This window comes from Apodemus sylvaticus, chromosome 11 (genome assembly GCF_947179515.1).
Source record: "Apodemus sylvaticus chromosome 11, mApoSyl1.1, whole genome shotgun sequence".
Lineage (NCBI taxonomy): Eukaryota > Metazoa > Chordata > Mammalia > Rodentia > Muridae > Apodemus > Apodemus sylvaticus.
In genome coordinates, this window is record NC_067482.1 from 45,997,363 (window position 1) to 46,014,408 (window position 17,046).

Below are 17,046 nucleotides of genomic sequence, written 5' to 3' on the forward strand. Positions count from 1 at the left end.
AGAGGTCAGATAACTGAACCCAAGCGGTAGAGCTGTAAGACCAGCAGAACAAACACACCCATGGCCTGGTAAAGTCGACAGTGGGCACAGCACAGCCCTGCCAAAGTGACCAAGGCAACCTAGAGGACACTCCCCTGCTCATGTGGCTCTGTCAGCCACGCCTGGCACAGCAGCACACACTTTGTTTCTGAGGTACACTGATCCTATGTCACCAACCATACTCATGACTTCTACCATTCCCAAGAGCAACCAACTTCTCTCTCTTCTCTAGGAATACCTCAGGATTCATTTCACTTGGCCGACACCTGCAAGGCAGACTAAAGCGCCCAGCATCAGCAGCCACATAACGAGCATCACCGATTTCTCAATCCTCAACAAAGATCTCCAAATACACAGCTGTGTCTTCTCGACGCCCTCTTTATACTGCTATGACCACAAGACACTTTGATCATTATCAGCATCCCCTGCCCCCAACCTGTGTGCGTGTGGGTGTGCCGTGAGCATGTGTGCAGGTCAGGGACAACCTGCAGGAGGGTTCTGCTTCCCTCCCCACTGTGGGCTCTGAGTGCTGAACTCAGCCACCGGGCTTACAGGGCGAGTTTCTTTGCTTACTGAACTATCTCACAGGCCCATAAAACATTTTTAATTTTTATTTAATTTTTATTATAACTTCATATATATATATGTATATATATATATAGTATTTATTTTTTATTTTTCTTTTATTGTAAATAAAACAAACAGAAGAAAAAGAGCCAAAGAAAGAGCACAAGAAACACAGATAGACACAGAAACACACACACACACACACACACACACACACACACACACACATACAGGAATCCCATAAAACCACAAAACCAGAAGCCATAATAAATATAAATATAAATATAAATATAAATATAAATATAAATATAAATATATATATATATATATATATATATATATACACATACATACATACACACACACACACACACACACACAAAGGACACATAGGCTAAAAAAATTAAAAATAAAATCAAAGTAAATAAATGAGCGTCTTGACTAAGCAGAGGCTTCCTTCTGCAGTACATGGGGACAAATACAGGGGGCCACAGGCAGCCGATGTACAGTGAGGGAGCTTCAACACTCAGCTCTAAACAGGAGGTCGCCATCGATCCCCTCTCGAGGGCTCAGGGGACCTTGCGGAAGAGAAGGCAGGACTGTAAAAGCCAGAGGAGATGGGGGACACCAAGGAAACAAGGCCTTCTAAACATGTCAGAACTGATGGACAGATGAACTCACAGACACTGTGGCAGCATGCACAGGGCCTGCATGAGTCTGTACCAGATGGGCCCCAGGGCCGAAAGGAGAAGTAGACAACCTAGAAGTTATCTCTAATTGATAACAATTGGCAAATGAAAAACTAGTTTTCTCCAATAGAGTCTCATGGGGTTTACAAACCACTCTTAAGGGCAGATCCTGTGCCCAGCAGTAGACAAATGGTCAACACAAAAAGAACTCAGTAGCATCTTTGGATGTTCTTTCTCTCACCACATGCACGCACACACACACACACACAGTAAAACGATAAAGTAGGAAAAAGCTTAATACTGATCTGTCAAAAGCTGCTCACTGCACCCTGACTAAACAACCTGTTCTCAGCGGCAATACTCTGAGCACGAGAGCACTGGCTTCCTCTCTAAGCAGCTGTTCCAACTGCTGGATCGCCACCACATCACAGGGCTTTATTCCATCAGTTCACTTCCTTCTGATCAAGAGGAACGGCTACATTTCTCACTTGACACCTCAGCAGTCTGTGCCCTTCTTAGCCACAGGCCTTGTATCCCTTGTGTATGGTGCTGTTGTAACTCACAGATGCCTGACCATGAAGATGACATCTACCTACCACTGACACACTAGCTAGGAAGAGCAGCAGAGAGTTCTAGCCAGCTTCATGGGACATAACACATTCTGACAGTTTATTCCTAAGATCTGGTGTCTTAGTAACTTTCAGTGCTATTCAAGCTTTCAAGCTTCAGGGTCCTATTCAAAGACAAAACCTATGGCCAAGCATAATGCTCAATGAAACACACTAATTCCAAAACTGCTTTAAGGAATAGCAGTGGGTGAACCTCCTGCTCCAGCCTAGCCTCCCTTTGGGAGGGTATACTGGCTGTTTTGTGTGTCAACTTGACACAGGCTGGAGTTATCACAGAGAAAGGAGCTTCAGTTGGAGAAGTGCCTCCATGGGGTCCAGCTGTGGGGACATTTTCTCAATTAGTGATCAAGCGGGGAGGGCCCCTTGTGGGTGGTTCCACCTCTGGGCTGGTAGTCTTGGGTTCTATAAGAGAGTAGGCTGAGCAAGCCAGGGGAAGCAAGCCAGTAAGAAACATCCCTCCATGGCCTCTGCATTAGCTCCTGCTTCCTGACCTCCTTTGGTGATGAACAGCAGTGTGGAAGTGTAAGCTGAATAAACCCTTTCCTCCCCAACTTGCTTCTTAGTCATGATGTTTGTACGGGAATAGAAACCTTGACTAAGATAGAGGCTGTACTCAACTTCTCACTCAGACTCTTTAGGAATTCCAATCCAGGCACTGGCTTACAAAACTCTAGACGTTCCGAATTCCTGTCATTTTGGTAATGGTTATATCTGTCCAGGTAAACTTTTACCCAGGAACTCACTGAACAGCCACACAAAATGGAATTATACACCTTAAGGTCTTATATAGGATCAGTCTATTCTCACTACCTAGGCAGAAATTATGGATGGGGATAAAAGGAAAGAAAAAAAAAGACAAACAAAAAACCCAACCCACCACCACAACAAAACCAACCAATCAACCAACCAACCAGCCAATAAAAACCACTTCTGAGAGACAGAGCTTACATGGCAGCTTATATTTCAGAAGTATAGATATAATGCTTCTCATGCTACACAGGAATATGTGACACTTGGTAAGACTCACTTTAAATGTCTCGAGAGTAAATGGTGTCACTATTACTTTGAAACAGTAAATAGACATGACAGGCATCCACATAAGCGAGGATTTACCCCCTTGCCTATTGTTTTAAAGACTGTGTCCTGAGTGCAAGGATTAAGTAAGAGCATCAGTGTGGTTCAGCTCCACTCTCCAAACCAACCTTGTAGCTTCTGATTCTCCTTCTCCATCCTGAGCAGCAGGATCTGCTGCAAGATGGCCTTTTTCCACAGTTCACGAAGCTCTCGAGATGTTCTCTTCTTTTCTTCCTGTACTGGGCCAAACGGTCCGTCTTCACACACTGGCTCTAAAGGGGAGCGTGGAGGGAGCTCTCCCAATTCGGAATAATCTGGAAACAAACGAAAAGGACAGTGTGGGATGGTATTTCTTTCCTTTTAGACTCTTATTTGTGTGTGTGTGTATGTGTGACAACTGTGTGGAGTGAGTTCTCTCCTTCCACCTGTATGTGGATCCTTGTAACTCAACTCAGGGCATGGGCTTGGACAGTAAGCCCCTTTTACCTACTGGGTCATCCTACCAGTCTTAGAATGCTCTGCTTTTTTTTTTTTTTTTTTTAACAACAAACAATATGTATTCAAATGATTTACCAACACAGAAATTTCTGCTCCATTTGCTAAGACATGACATCGGCTAATGTAAAATGTATGTTTTGGGTCCAACAAGATAGCTCAACAGGTAAAGGTAGTTATCATCAGGCTGGACACCTGAGTTTAATCTCTGGGACCCACATGAAGGAAAAAAAGAACTGATTCCCAAAAGTTATCCTCGGGTTTTCATGTGAGTCTGTGTGGTCTATGCATGCTTACCCCCGGTCCCCACATACACATAAATAAACGTGATTTAAAAATTATGGGGTTTTTTTGTTTGTTTTGTTATTATTATTTGGCTTTTCCAGACAGGGTTTCTCTGTGTAGCCCTGGCTGTGCTGGAACCCACTCTGTAGACCAGGATGGCCTCGAACTCAGAAATCCGCCTGCCTCTGTCTCCCAAGTGCTGGGATTAAAGGCATGTGCCACCACCGCCGCCGCCCGGATTAAAAATTGTGTTTTAATATTCACCATAATAAGTTATGTATGAGTCACAAACATGAAATAAATGACACATTAACTAGGAAGCAAAAGCTTCAGTAGTTGGGGAAATGTTTGAAGAGACTTTTAGGGTTTAAGATGACCTTTGAGGGTTAAATAACAATTGATCATATAGTTGTTACTGTGTTTCTATAATCACTTAGGTAATACAACCACCAGTACTTGAGCCTCAGGTACTTGGTTTTGCAAATCTAGTTTTATATTAAAAAAAAAAACAAAACCCTGATATAACAACAAACAAGGTCTAGGTGTTGGCGACTTTCCAGTGTCACACAGCTAGGCAGCAGGTAACTAGCACGGGAACACAGCAGCATGGCTTACACAAGCACCCTCACTGTCGCACCATCAGATACTCTGACAAAGTGAAATGTATTTAGGAGACACTATTATCAGCTCCCCCAATCAAGTGCAGGACACTAGTGGTACTGGGCATTTGTACAGGTAGTCACTTATCCTGACCCACAACTACCTGAAAAGGAAACTAATGCCCAGAAAGAATGGTCTTAATAAGCAAGCAGGTGCCGGGCTCAGAAGCACCTGCTTCCCACAGATGCAAATTCTAGTGTTCCCACATCAGTTCTAAACGCCTGTTTTAACTCCTCACATTTCACAAATCCCCTTTCTTTTCAGAAACCATGTTCCTGGTACACACGATAGTGTAACTCCCAAATATCTTACAGACATATATAATGTCACACCTGTTCACAGTGACCCTCGAACTAAAAGGCAGCAACTGGGCCTTACATGACGAGAAACATCACAGGAGCTACTGTGCACACAGGACTTAAGAAGCGTGAGCCTCAAAATTACCCAAAGAGAATCTGTTTTGACTGCTGGATCCAATACAGTCCCGAGGTCTCACTTCCCTAGCAGCCAGTGGACCCGTCCTTCCTGAAGTTGAACAGAGATCCTGCTGTGGGAACCTTGAGCTCACACTGAAGCGCAAATTCTTAATTTCTTCTAGAACCTGCCCAACTGAACTCCTAATAACACCGGGTTTTAACTCTGCCAGGAACAGGGAATAAGCTTAGTAGTTTAAGCTGCTTGGTCTCAGGTCCAGGATGGCTTCTGACTAGAGCTGTCTACAGAGGCTTACAGAGGACCAACTTTGACTTCAGTATTTGCCAAAACTAGATCTGCAACATTCCAAGTACTGTTTGGTGGTGGTGATGGTGGTGATGATGATGAGAGGTTTAGGGCATAAGCCATCTTCCCAGTGTTCTCTGCCTTTGCCTACATGCCAGTCACTGGGACGATACAAATAAATTGTCTTGTCTGATTTTCATAAGAACACTACAAAATAGACTCCAAACCAAAACCAATCAGAAGAGATGGAGAAGGTCATATATATTCAAAGGAAAACTCCACCAAGAGAACACTGCAATACTGACATCTATGCACCAAGTGCAATAACACAAAAGAAACACTACTACAGCTTCAATCACGTGTTAACTCCCCACACTGAGAGTGGAATCTTTCAATACCCTACGCTTACCAACAGACTGGTCAGTAGAGAAATATTGGACCTAACATACTTACAGAACATTTCACCCAAAAGAATATACCTTACTCTCAGTACCTCATGGAATTCTCTCCAAAACTGAACAAATACTCTGACACAAAGCAAGTCTCAATAGATACAAGGAAACTGCAATAACCCCCTGCATTCCATCTGATCACCTTGTATGACAAAAACAAAAGGCTTATACAAACTCATGGAAACTGAACAACTCTCTACTAAGGAAAAAAGTGAGTCAAGACAAAAATTAAGGAAGAAAATAAAGACTTTCTTCTACACTGGAATGAAAATGAATATACAATATACCCAAACTTCTGAGACAATGAAGGCTGTTCTTAGAGGCAAGTTCATCGCACTAAGTGCCTACATAAAAAAAAACTGGACATATCTCTTGCTACTAACTTAACCACATAGCTGTAAGCTCTAGAATAATAAGAAGAAATCAACCCCAAAGGAGTAGATGGCAAAAAATAATCAAACTCAGGGCTGAAATCAATAAAATAAGAACACCACCACAAAGAATCAATGAACCCAAGAGTTGGTACCTTGAGAAAATCAGAATATTGACAAACCCTCAACCAAGGCAGGAAGATCCAAATGAATAAAAGAGAGATGAGAAGGGGGCAGAGCAAGGCAAAGGAAAGCCAGTGAAACACAGAGACAAAGTGTAAAAACATGTACTCCACCAAACTGGAAAATCAGAAAGAAATGGTTTTCTTGATAAGTACCACTTATTAAAGTTAGATTAAGATCAGATAATCAATTTAAACATACCTATAACCCCTAATGACATAGAAGCAATAGTTAAAAGTCTTACAACAACAACAAAAAGCCCAGGCCAGGTGGTTTTAATTCAGAATTCTACCAGACTTTCAAAGAGTTAATTCAAATACACTTCAAATTACTCCACAAAATAGAAACAGAAGGAACACTGCCCAATTTACTTTATGAGGCCACAGGTACCCTCATATTCAAACTACAATAAAGACCCAAAAAGAAAGAGAATTACAGACCAATTTCTCTTAGGAACATTGATGCAAATATTCTCAATAAAAATACTTGTAAACTGAACCCAATTATACACCAAAAAGATCATCTACCATGATCAAGTCGGCTTCATACCAAAGAGGCTGGGATACGTAAATTGATAAATGTAATCCTCAAGGAATACTGATTACCCTGCACAGAATTCAACTCCAAATGGATCAAAGATTTCAACATACAATTGTATAAAACATAAAGCAACACAGTAGAAGAGAGAGTGGGGAACAGCCTTGGCCTCACTGGCACAGGAAAAGACTTTCCCAGTAGAACAGTGTCGGCACAGGCACTAAAGTCAACAACCAATCAATGGGACCTCACGAAACTGAACAGTTCTGCATGGCAACGGAAACCATCATTTGAACAAAGTGGCAGCCTACAGAATGGGAAAAGATTTTTCCATGTTCAGTAGAGGACTAATATCCAAAATACATAAAGAATCCAAGAAACTGGATACTAAGAAAACAAATAATCCAATTAAAATAGAGGGTACAAATATAAGAACAGAATTCTCAAAAGAGGAAACTCAAATGGCTAAGAAACATTTATAGAAATGTTCAATGTTCTTAATTAGGGAAATTCAAATCAAAACTACCTTGAGATTTCATCTTACACTCATCAGAATTAATGATGGGTATAACATTAAGACTAATATAACAAACAACAGCTCATGCTGGTGAAGATGTGAAGGAAGAGGAACACGGAGCCATTGCAAACTTGTACAGCCACCATGGGAATCAGTGTGGCAGTTCCTCAGATGCGAATCCATCTCCCTCAAGACCCAGGTAAACTGCTCTTGGGTACACACTCTAGTGATGCCTCATCCTACCAGAGACACTTGCTGACCCATGTTTACTGCTGCTCTATTCATAATAGTCAGAAACTGGAAATGAAGCTATCCCTTAACAGATGAATGGATTTTTAAAAAGTGGTACATTTATGCCATAGAATATTACTTAGCCATTAAGAAAATGAAATCATGAAAATTTCAGGTAAATGGAATAGAATTAGAATAAAATCATCCCATCCAGGGTTAGTGGTTCACACCTTTAATCTAAGCACTTGGGAACCAGAGGCAGGCAGATCTCTGAGTTCAAGGCAAGCCTGGCCTACAGAGGAAGTCCCAGGGCAGCCAGGGCTACACAGAGAATCTCTGTCTTGAAAAATCCAAATCATCCATTTCTGAGTAAGGTAACCTAGACTCAGAAAGACAAACATTATGTATATTTGCTTATATGTGAATATTAGCCATAAGTCAATAGCCAAGTCAATATGGTTCAATCCGTAGAAGCACAGAGGTTAATAGAGTATAAAGGACTAGGGAGAGGCAAACAGATCTTTTTAGGAAAGGGAAATAAAATAGTTATGGATGGATAGGGGATAGAACAGAAGGACGGAGGGAAGAGGGGGACAAGGAAGGGAAGAGGGAGTAAGGGAGGGGATATGTGTTGCAGTGTGATATTTGATCAGTGTGAACCCCGAGATTCATTTAAAAAAAAATCTGTTTCTAGTTGTGGTGTGTCTTAGCCTTGGCACACACCTTTAATTCCTCTGGCTGGGATACAGACACACACCCTTAGAACACACCTTTAATCCCAAACAACGAAGGTAAAGTTCTTTTGCTTAGTTTGTAGACAGAAGCACCCATGTTTGAAAGTGATGTCTTATTGAGCAGCAAGCAAAGTGGCAAATCAGAGAAAGATTTGACAGAACAGGATATGCCCAACTCTCAGGGGAAGAGAGAGGAAAGAGAGGTAACATAAGATGGAAAAAAGAGAGAGAGAGAGAGAGAGAGAGAGAGAGAGAGAAGACAAGAGAGGCAGGGGGAACACAGGGGGGGAGGGAAGGAGAGGCAGTTTTATGGGGCAGTTACAGAGAGACGGGTTGTAGAGAAAGAACAAGGTAGACAAAGGTGAAGACTGAACAAGCCAGAGAATGAGAAGGAGAAAGAAGTTTAGAACAGATTGCTAGAGTTAGTTTAAGGCTAAGCAGAGCAATTTAGACGGAGAGGCTGAGAGAGAAGCCAGATTGAATCTGTCAGCTTGGAGAAGAGTTTGTGACAAAACAGCTGAGTTGAGCCAGACAACTAGGGTTCAGAAAGAACTAGGAAGGGGTGAACTTATTCAGCAGTAAGTCTCAGAGACTGAAAATATTTTAGGCCTAGATTAGGTTGTAAGGAGACTAGACGCTTCCAGGACTAGGCCTAGTTAGCAGACAGAGGCAGTAAGTCCTGAAGATGACAATTATTACCAGGAGAATAAAAGATATTTCTACAAATATGGGGAATGACAGCTAAAATTAAGGGCTGTCTTAGAGAAACCTAAAAAGAAGTAGTAGATAATGGGGGAGATAGAGTCCCAGCTGGCCATCTCTGGTCATCAAATCAAGTTTCCAGTACTGGATTGGGTTATATCTATTTGAGTTGTTGGTCAAAAAGGCCCCCTGGAAACTCCCAAACAATTCAGGGTATTGCCAAGACTATATGTTGCTCTTCACACACTTGTGGCGAGGCCCACAATACCTACACAACTCTCTGATCAAAAAGAAATCAAGCTGGTGCCTAAATAAAGCCTTCATGCCCATATGCTAGCATCTTTAGTACAGGAAGTTGCTCTGGCTGTTACCAAAAGATATCCCAGGGGCCTAGGGTAAAAAAAGCAACTACTAACTGTTCTTAACAAGAAAGTATCAATAAAATGACTCCTAATGACGTAGCCATCAGAGACGCTTCCTCCTGCAGCAGATGAGAATAAGAGGCCACAGTTGGACAGTGAGACTTGGGAACACCTATCCCTAAAAGGCATGTCTCCATCACATCCCTTCCTCAGAGCTCAGGGGACTCTGCAGAAGAGGAGACAGAAGGAGCTTGAGGGGATGGAAGATGCCAAGGAAACAAGGCCCTCAATCAATGGAACTGACGCACATATGCACATCCAGAGATGGAGGCAGCAGCATGCACCTGTCTGCATGGTCTGCATCAGACGGAGTCCTAGACCTGGAAGAAGTGGACACACCCCCATCCCTAGCTCAGAAGCCATCTCCAACTGATAACCTCTTGCAAAGGAAACTTTAGTTTTCTCCCAGTGAGTCTTACTGGGGAAACAAACTACACTAAAGGACGGGTTGCACATCCAGTAGATGGCCAACAGAAAATGAACTTAAAGGCATCTCTGGAGGCTCCTGTCTCAGGTCCTTTCAAGCTTCTCCCTTTGTGATTCCTGAGTGTGCAAGTGAGTATCTGTGTCTCTATGTTTCTTGTACCTTTTTTGAGTTTTTTTCCTTCTGCTAATTTGTAGGATTATGATTAGTTTTTGTTTTACTGCATCTTGTATTGCTATACCTAGAAACCTGTGTTCTCTAATGAGACAGAAAGGTGGTGGATTTGGATGGGAAGGGGTTTGGGAGGAATTGGGAGTAGTAGAGAAAAGTGAAACTGTAATCAGAATGTATTATGAGAGAAAAAAGTCAATAAAAGAAAAATAAGTTTAAAGGAAATAACTATATATTACTTCCCAAACAAATAGGATTTAATTTATTTAATCCAATAGTGTCTGTATTATTGTCTGATATAAGAACTAGTGATGAATGTGAATACTATTCAGAATGGTTAGCATTCAGAATGCAAAGAATCTATTCTAGAAGGTGACTTCACTCAACACTCTTCACACCCTAGTGTGGAAATGAGGCTCAGTGTCAAGTGTCTCAATAATTCCCAACTGCTAGGTGGCATGCTTTACAAGCACATACCAATTTTACCTCCATCTCACCAGATAACCCAGGAACATTTTAGGGTTCAATGGAGACACTCAGAACATAGGGCTCATCAGTTAGTGGAGCCAGGAGTGGACCTTGGAGCCCAGACTAAGTCATCCCCCTGCCATTCAGGTATGGGAAGACAAGCAAAGAGGAGATAGTATCTTAGTCAGGGTTTCTATTCCTGTACAATCATCAAGACCAAGAAGCAAGTTGGGGAGGAAAGGGTTTCTTCAGCCTACACTTCCATGCTGCTGTTCATTACTAAAGAAGTCAGGACTGGAACTCAAGCAGGTCAGGAAGCAGAAGCTGATGCAGAGGTCATGGAGGGATGTTTCTTACCGGCTTGCTTCCCCTGACTTGCTCAGCTTGCTTTCTTATAGAACCCAAAACTACCAGCCCAGGAATGGCACCACCCACAAGGGGCCCTCCCCTCTTGATCACTAATTGAGAAAATGCCCCACAGCTGGATCTCATGGAGGCACTTCCCCAACTGAAGCTCCTTTCTCTGTGATAACTCCAGTTGACACACAAAACCAGCCAGTACCGATGAAGAGACGCATGGACTGAATCATACTGATGCTGCCAAACAAGCAGGCTCCAGGCCTGTCTGCACCTTGGTCACCTACAGGGCACATAGGGAAAAACATGCAAAGTTGCAAGAGCACTTATTGGGTAAGGTTCAGTGCTTGATTCTGACTAACACTAGTGACTACGTTCTAAAACCAGAATCTGTGGGCAAAACCTTTGTGCAACTTAGATTTCTCTATAGACTGGAAACTTTTCATTATTTATACACATATCTTCCTTACTTTGTGTGTGCATGTGCATGTGTGAGTACCTAACCAGTTCAGAGACGTGTCAGATTCCTGGGAGCTGAAGTCAGAGGCAGTTGTGAGCTGCATGATGTAGGTGCTGGGAATCAGAGTCAGGGTCTCTGTAAGAACAATATATGTTCTTAGTGCTGAGCCGTTGCTCCAACCTTGACTGCAGATATTTGGAAAGGAACACTCACATACTTAAAACACCGAGAAGAGAAATGCCCCGGGGCCTTCCCCCAACAACAGGGGACCTTCCTCCCACTTAACAGCATTGCCAGGGATGGCAATCTCTCCTGTGAGGGCTGGGATGGCCTTTTAGCCTCTTTGGCTGCCTGACTCCCCAGTACCATCACCAAAGCTCAGTTCTATGGCTGTGCTCCCCTGTCCCAAGAGGCCTCTTGCTCCCTCCACCTGCCTTGTGGGGTCCCAGACACCTACCCTCTGCTACCACAGCACTGGTACAAGTTTCTCCACTACTCTGAACCCCAAACACAATATAAGAGGATCCCAGAGAAGGGAACCAGGGCAACCTGGAACATCCTGATAAGATTGAGCAGAAGAGAAAGAAATCAGAGGGACAGAACATAGCAAGGATCTGAAAAGCATGCTATTTTGGTAGCAAGTAACTGGGCTATGGCTCTCTAAAAACAACTTTATTCTTAAGTTACATTATCTATCTGTCTTATCTGTCTGTCCGTCTGTTTGTCCATCCATCCATCCATCCATCCATCCATCCATCCATCATCCCCTCTCCTCATTGAAATCTACAGATAAGCAGATATTTAACACATATATACATTTATACACACATGACTTTATACAAGAAACATGTGGCAGATTCAGTGCTAATCCTCCTACGATCAAGCATGCATCCACTTAAGACCCAAACAATGGTGAAATAAAATCGAGTTCTGTTCCCATGGAGACAGCTGAGTGGGCCCCATTCCAGACAGTGTCAGGAGTGGTTGAAGACAGGTCAGCAAGGGTGACAGGAGTTCAGAGGGCCATGCATGACGGATGAGCCAACCCTAACAACAGCTCTTCTGTGGGGTTGGGGCAGTCAAGTGCTGATTGTGAAGGGAAGCTGTCAAGCCTGGGGAAGGGGCCGCAAGCAGCAGATAGAACCAGAGGCACAAAGAGGTCCACCAAGCCCAGGGAAAGGAGAGAGGTGCAGGTACACTGCAAGAAATAGGCCAGTTATAAGTTGGTCAGCGAACAAAGGGCCACTGTTAAGCAAGACCTCCACCCTGATGCACATCCAGTGAAGAAGTACAAAGGGGATGTGCTACAAGTTCTGTGCCAGATCGCCTGAAGGCAGGGACCATGTGTGGGTTAGCTTTCTGGTACCCACCCTAGGCCCCACAAAGAGTTTTAGGAAGATGTCAGAGCACTCAGCACTTATCACTGACTGATGTCCAGGACTACAGTGGCTTCAAGCCTCCTCTTCCTGGAGTCTTCATGGGCACAGACGACAAAACCTGCCTCTGTCCTTCCAACAACACGTGGGCAATAGGCTGAGTGGCCGGGACTGCTTCTCCAAGCATAGCCCTAATAGTGTCAGTAAGAGGCAACCCTGAGAGCTTGTGACTGATGCAGTCTTGGTCCCACACACCAAGGGACCATAAATCATAAACTCTAGGGTAGACCCAGCAAACAAGGCTTCACAACTGGGCACTGTAATTCACAGACATGTTTGAAGGCCCTGGATCTGGCCCTTCAACATGTTCACTGCAGCTACATTTTCATACGTTTGCCCTAACTGGTGGTGTCATACTACATGACACTGTAACATGAGACAACAGGCATGTCTTAGATTTATCTTATTTTTGCAGTGCTGGGGATCTTAGTGAGGGTTTCATAAAGTATTCTACCACTGAGCTAACCTCTTAGCCCCAGGGGTACCTTTAAATAAATTTCAGATTAAACAATGACTCTACCCATCATGTGGACCGTGACTATTAAATAAAGTATAAAAATACATGTTTTTTTCAAACACTGGCCAAATCACATTATCTTAGTCAAAGGCAATTGTTTGAACTCAAATTAGTACCATTTTCTTAAGAAATGCATTCAGAAAGGGGCCCCTCCCTACTGACCCAAATCCACCACCCACACAAACCAAGTAATTAATAAATTTCCTTCCAAAAAACCCTCCAAATCTGAACATAAATAGTCAGGGACAGAAACCAATGAGTCATTCAACACAACAGAAAACTATACTACAGAAAGCTAAGGGCACGATTTTCCAACCCATGCTATTTAGCCAAGTGCAGTGAAGCCCAGCTCTGGCCTCTGCAAAGCAGGATGCTGCAAGCCGTCACTCTGCTAGGAAAGGCACGGGCAGGGGATGGGGGGCGCTCTGCTGCTCAGTCTCTACTGAGGCATGGTGAGAAGACCCAGAGAAGACACCCACTTCCTTATTCATCCTCAAGCCTCTCCCAGCCACGGCCCTGGTGAAGGCACGGCCCAGGTGAAGGCACGGCCCAGGTGAAGGCACGGCCCAGGTGCTGCTGAGGCTAAAAGGAGACCTGGAAAGAGTCAAGAGATTCACCTGTGGAGCACAGAGAGGAAGGACAGTGAGGATGCTTTCAGATAAGCCCGTGCCAGGGGCTGGGGAGTAGTAGGAGCCAGGGAGTAGTGGGGAGCAGGGCTGCTGGGCAGGCATCTGGGAGGGGGCAAACATTCAAGTCGTAGGCGTGGCAAGGGCCATCCTAAACTGCCCCTTCATTCTACTCCCATGAACAGATAGGAGTCCTGAAGACAAGATACGTCCACTGCATTATCCCAGGGCAGGGAGCAGGTCCTATTTGTTTTAGACCTGTATTTTCATTAGGACATGGTAGAGACCATCACAAGGGCTGGAGCTGTACACTACAGTGTGGCCCTTGAAGCGCTTTTTATAAAAGATTCCCTCCCCTCGGACTCTCTAAACAAAACTGGGCAAGCTTCCTACAGTCCCCAGGATCTGCAGGCCTAATTCTTCCTTAGCCTCGCCCCTGCCCTCACTGAACTGCTCGCTAACACTGCCTAGTGCTGCACCTGAGTCGCTCTCTGGCCCTGGTACTGCTCTAAAGTGATGGGTGCAGGGTCTGAAGCACCTGGGCACATGCATGTTGGGGCAAGGCTCTAAAACAGAAGACCCCCAGAATCATGACCCCCAGAGCACAAGGGGCATGCTGGGGTGCCCCCAGGGATTCATCTCGAGAGGGCTCTGGAAGCTTTATATCCAGAAGCAATTAAAGAATGAGCAGGGTCACATGGTAGCCCACGCTGGGCGGACATTTTTTAGTGCTGGGGAGGGAAGGAATGGGAAGCGGGTGGGGCTACAAGAAGCTTAGGGAGAGTCCCCGTGAGGAGTGTAGGGAGGAAATGTGTGAACAAACGAAGAATCAGAAAAACCATGGCAAGGTAACAACCGGAAGGAATCCCACAGGACCGGCTGGAGCGCAGGCCTGGAGGAGCACTCCATGCCTGAGTGGCTAACTGCTGTAGCCAGGACCTCTGCTGCCCTCCTCCCCTCCCCCACACCCCCTCCACTGCACATGTCAGTGATAGTCCCACCCCCCATTACCCAATGCTTATCTGAGTGTGAGCTAAAGTTTGACTCCATGAAAGGAAGGCTGGGCGTTGGGAAACACTTGTGCTTGCTGGGGAGAGGGGACAGGAAGTCCATACAATGCAACAAGAAGTTTAAAACAGTGGACCCAGTTCTTCCCCCGACCTCTGTAATATTCATCTTGTTAACTGTGACACTGGCCTCTCTCCATGGAAAACACAGCACTAAGACTTTCCTGACTGGACAAACATCCCAGATATATCAACTTATGAGACAGCATCATCCGCGGGTATCCTCACTGCTGAGTCAGCTGGCAGACCGAGGCAACCATGCAAATGACCACACACTGTCTAAGGGGCCAGAAGACTTCTTTTTGACAATATGACTCTTCTGTGAAAATGACTGTCTCTGTGATGTTAAAAGTGAGCTGAGCACAGGTGTGGCCGTAGAGCCTATTCCCAAGCAGTCAGGAGGACTTCAAGTTCAAGGCTGGCCCGGCCTACACTGCAAGAGTTTGTGTCAGGAAACAAAGCTGAGCAATATGGCTGACATTTGAGGGGGAAATGCCTACTTTTTTCCCTAAAGCCCCTAAGAGATGAGGCTGTCTGCATCCTATGTGATTACAGCTTCCACTGACTGGTCCACACCCCTACTACCGTCAGGGAGATGCTGTCATTATTCTATGCTATACCTGCATATACTATGGAGAAGGGCGTCACAAAATCACTGTTAGCCAAACAGGTCACAGGGGAGCCACAATGGGTAATCACCTCATACCCACTAGACTGACCACTATCAAATTAACCAGCAAATAGCAAAGGAAGGGTGTGTGTGTGTGTGTAGAAATAGAACCTTAGGGCACCGGGAAGACACTAATGCTGTGAAAAAGAGTGTGGCACATTAAAAATACAAGGGCCGTAGGATCTGGCATGTGCACCCAGGTTCCCAGCAGTGTCAGTCACAACAGCTAAGAGATGGGACCAAGAAAGTCCAGTCAACACAGGGTATGATTTGACCTTGAAAGGGAAAACCTGCCATTTGCTGGCTAGAGGAAACGACTTAAATAAACTTGAACCAGGAAGACACATGCTGCGTGATTTCACAGGAAGCATCTAAAGTAGCTACATTCATAGAAATGGAAAGTAGAGCAAAGGTTAGTGTGGGCCGGGGCAGGGAAGGGTGTCAATGGCTTTAAGGGTTTCAGTTTTACAAGAGGAAAACTCATAACCAAAACCTACCATCTTAACCACGCTGAGGTGTAAGTATGTGTTTTACACAACGAAAATCACTTTGGAAAACATATAAATCAATAGCAGGACACTACCCTTACTTTCCAACTGATCAAGTGTCTATCTGCAAGGTCACCCACTTTCTCTCAAACAGCCAGAAGCCAACAGTAGAATTATTATCACAGTGGGTGTCAGTATCTAGCTTAGAGTTTTACTTTTTACTTTTTTTCTTTTAAACAAGTCTTGCAATGTGGCACAGTCTGCCCTTGAACTCTGATCCTCCTGCCTCAGCCTCCTGAGATTATGGGCGTGCCCTCTCACACCAGGCTTGGTGTACAGAGCCATATTGGGGCAGTCTTGCACTTGGTCAGAGTTTGACTTTGGTCAAGGTTAACTTCTCCCAATCGCCAGGATCCGGCTCCACCTAGGGTGGAGCGCTCGTAGTAAAGGTTAAGTTCATTGTTCCTCCAGGTATAGAGATTCCTGAATTAAACAGGTGACCCACCCAGCTGCCGGAGCAGTCAAGACGAAGACCTCCAAGAGAAGCTAGACAACTTCCACCGGAACTCAGCCTGGAGTCTGGGGGGAAGGGTTTGCCCGAACTGTTAAAAGGTCTGGCGCCATTAAAGTTTTGGGCTTTGATCAGTGAACATTGACTTGGCCGCACGTTCTTTTCACCCCTCTTCCCTATAACCCCAAAATTCTCTCAACAGGTAACCCGGTTTACATGTGGCTGCGGGCAGCTACAGCTTGGAGTTTTGCTTTACTTTGTTTTGCCACAAGACATACCAAGAAAACAAAGACCTGCAGGTTAGAATGGGGCAGTGGAAAAGAGCCTACAGATTCCCCCTGAAACACCACAGCTGCGAAGGGAAGGAGGGCGTGAGATAAAGAGGCCTGGGGTGAGGAAGACTTCTGCAAGCAGGCAGCCCTCCCAAAGGTCACGTCACTTTGGTACTTGACATCACAGCAGTCCAGAGCTCAGGATCTCCATGAGGACGTGTGTGGAAAGTTCCCCATTGTTTTCTGAAGACTCACACTTCTGCCTTGTGTGG

The 17,046-nt window shown here is 44.6% G+C and overlaps 1 protein-coding gene across 3 annotated transcripts in view; it reads right to left on the bottom strand.

Moving 5' to 3' along the window:
• The window catches only part of Tbc1d1 (TBC1 domain family member 1), a 190,595-nt gene that overhangs the window by 35,523 nt on the left and 138,026 nt on the right, over positions 1-17,046 (bottom strand). For all 3 annotated transcript variants that reach the window (XM_052199412.1, XM_052199411.1, XM_052199410.1), the window contains one exon: positions 3,127-3,312. In XM_052199412.1, the coding sequence (XP_052055372.1) occupies positions 3,127-3,312 (186 nt within the window). The remainder of the gene's footprint in view (positions 1-3,126; positions 3,313-17,046) is intronic.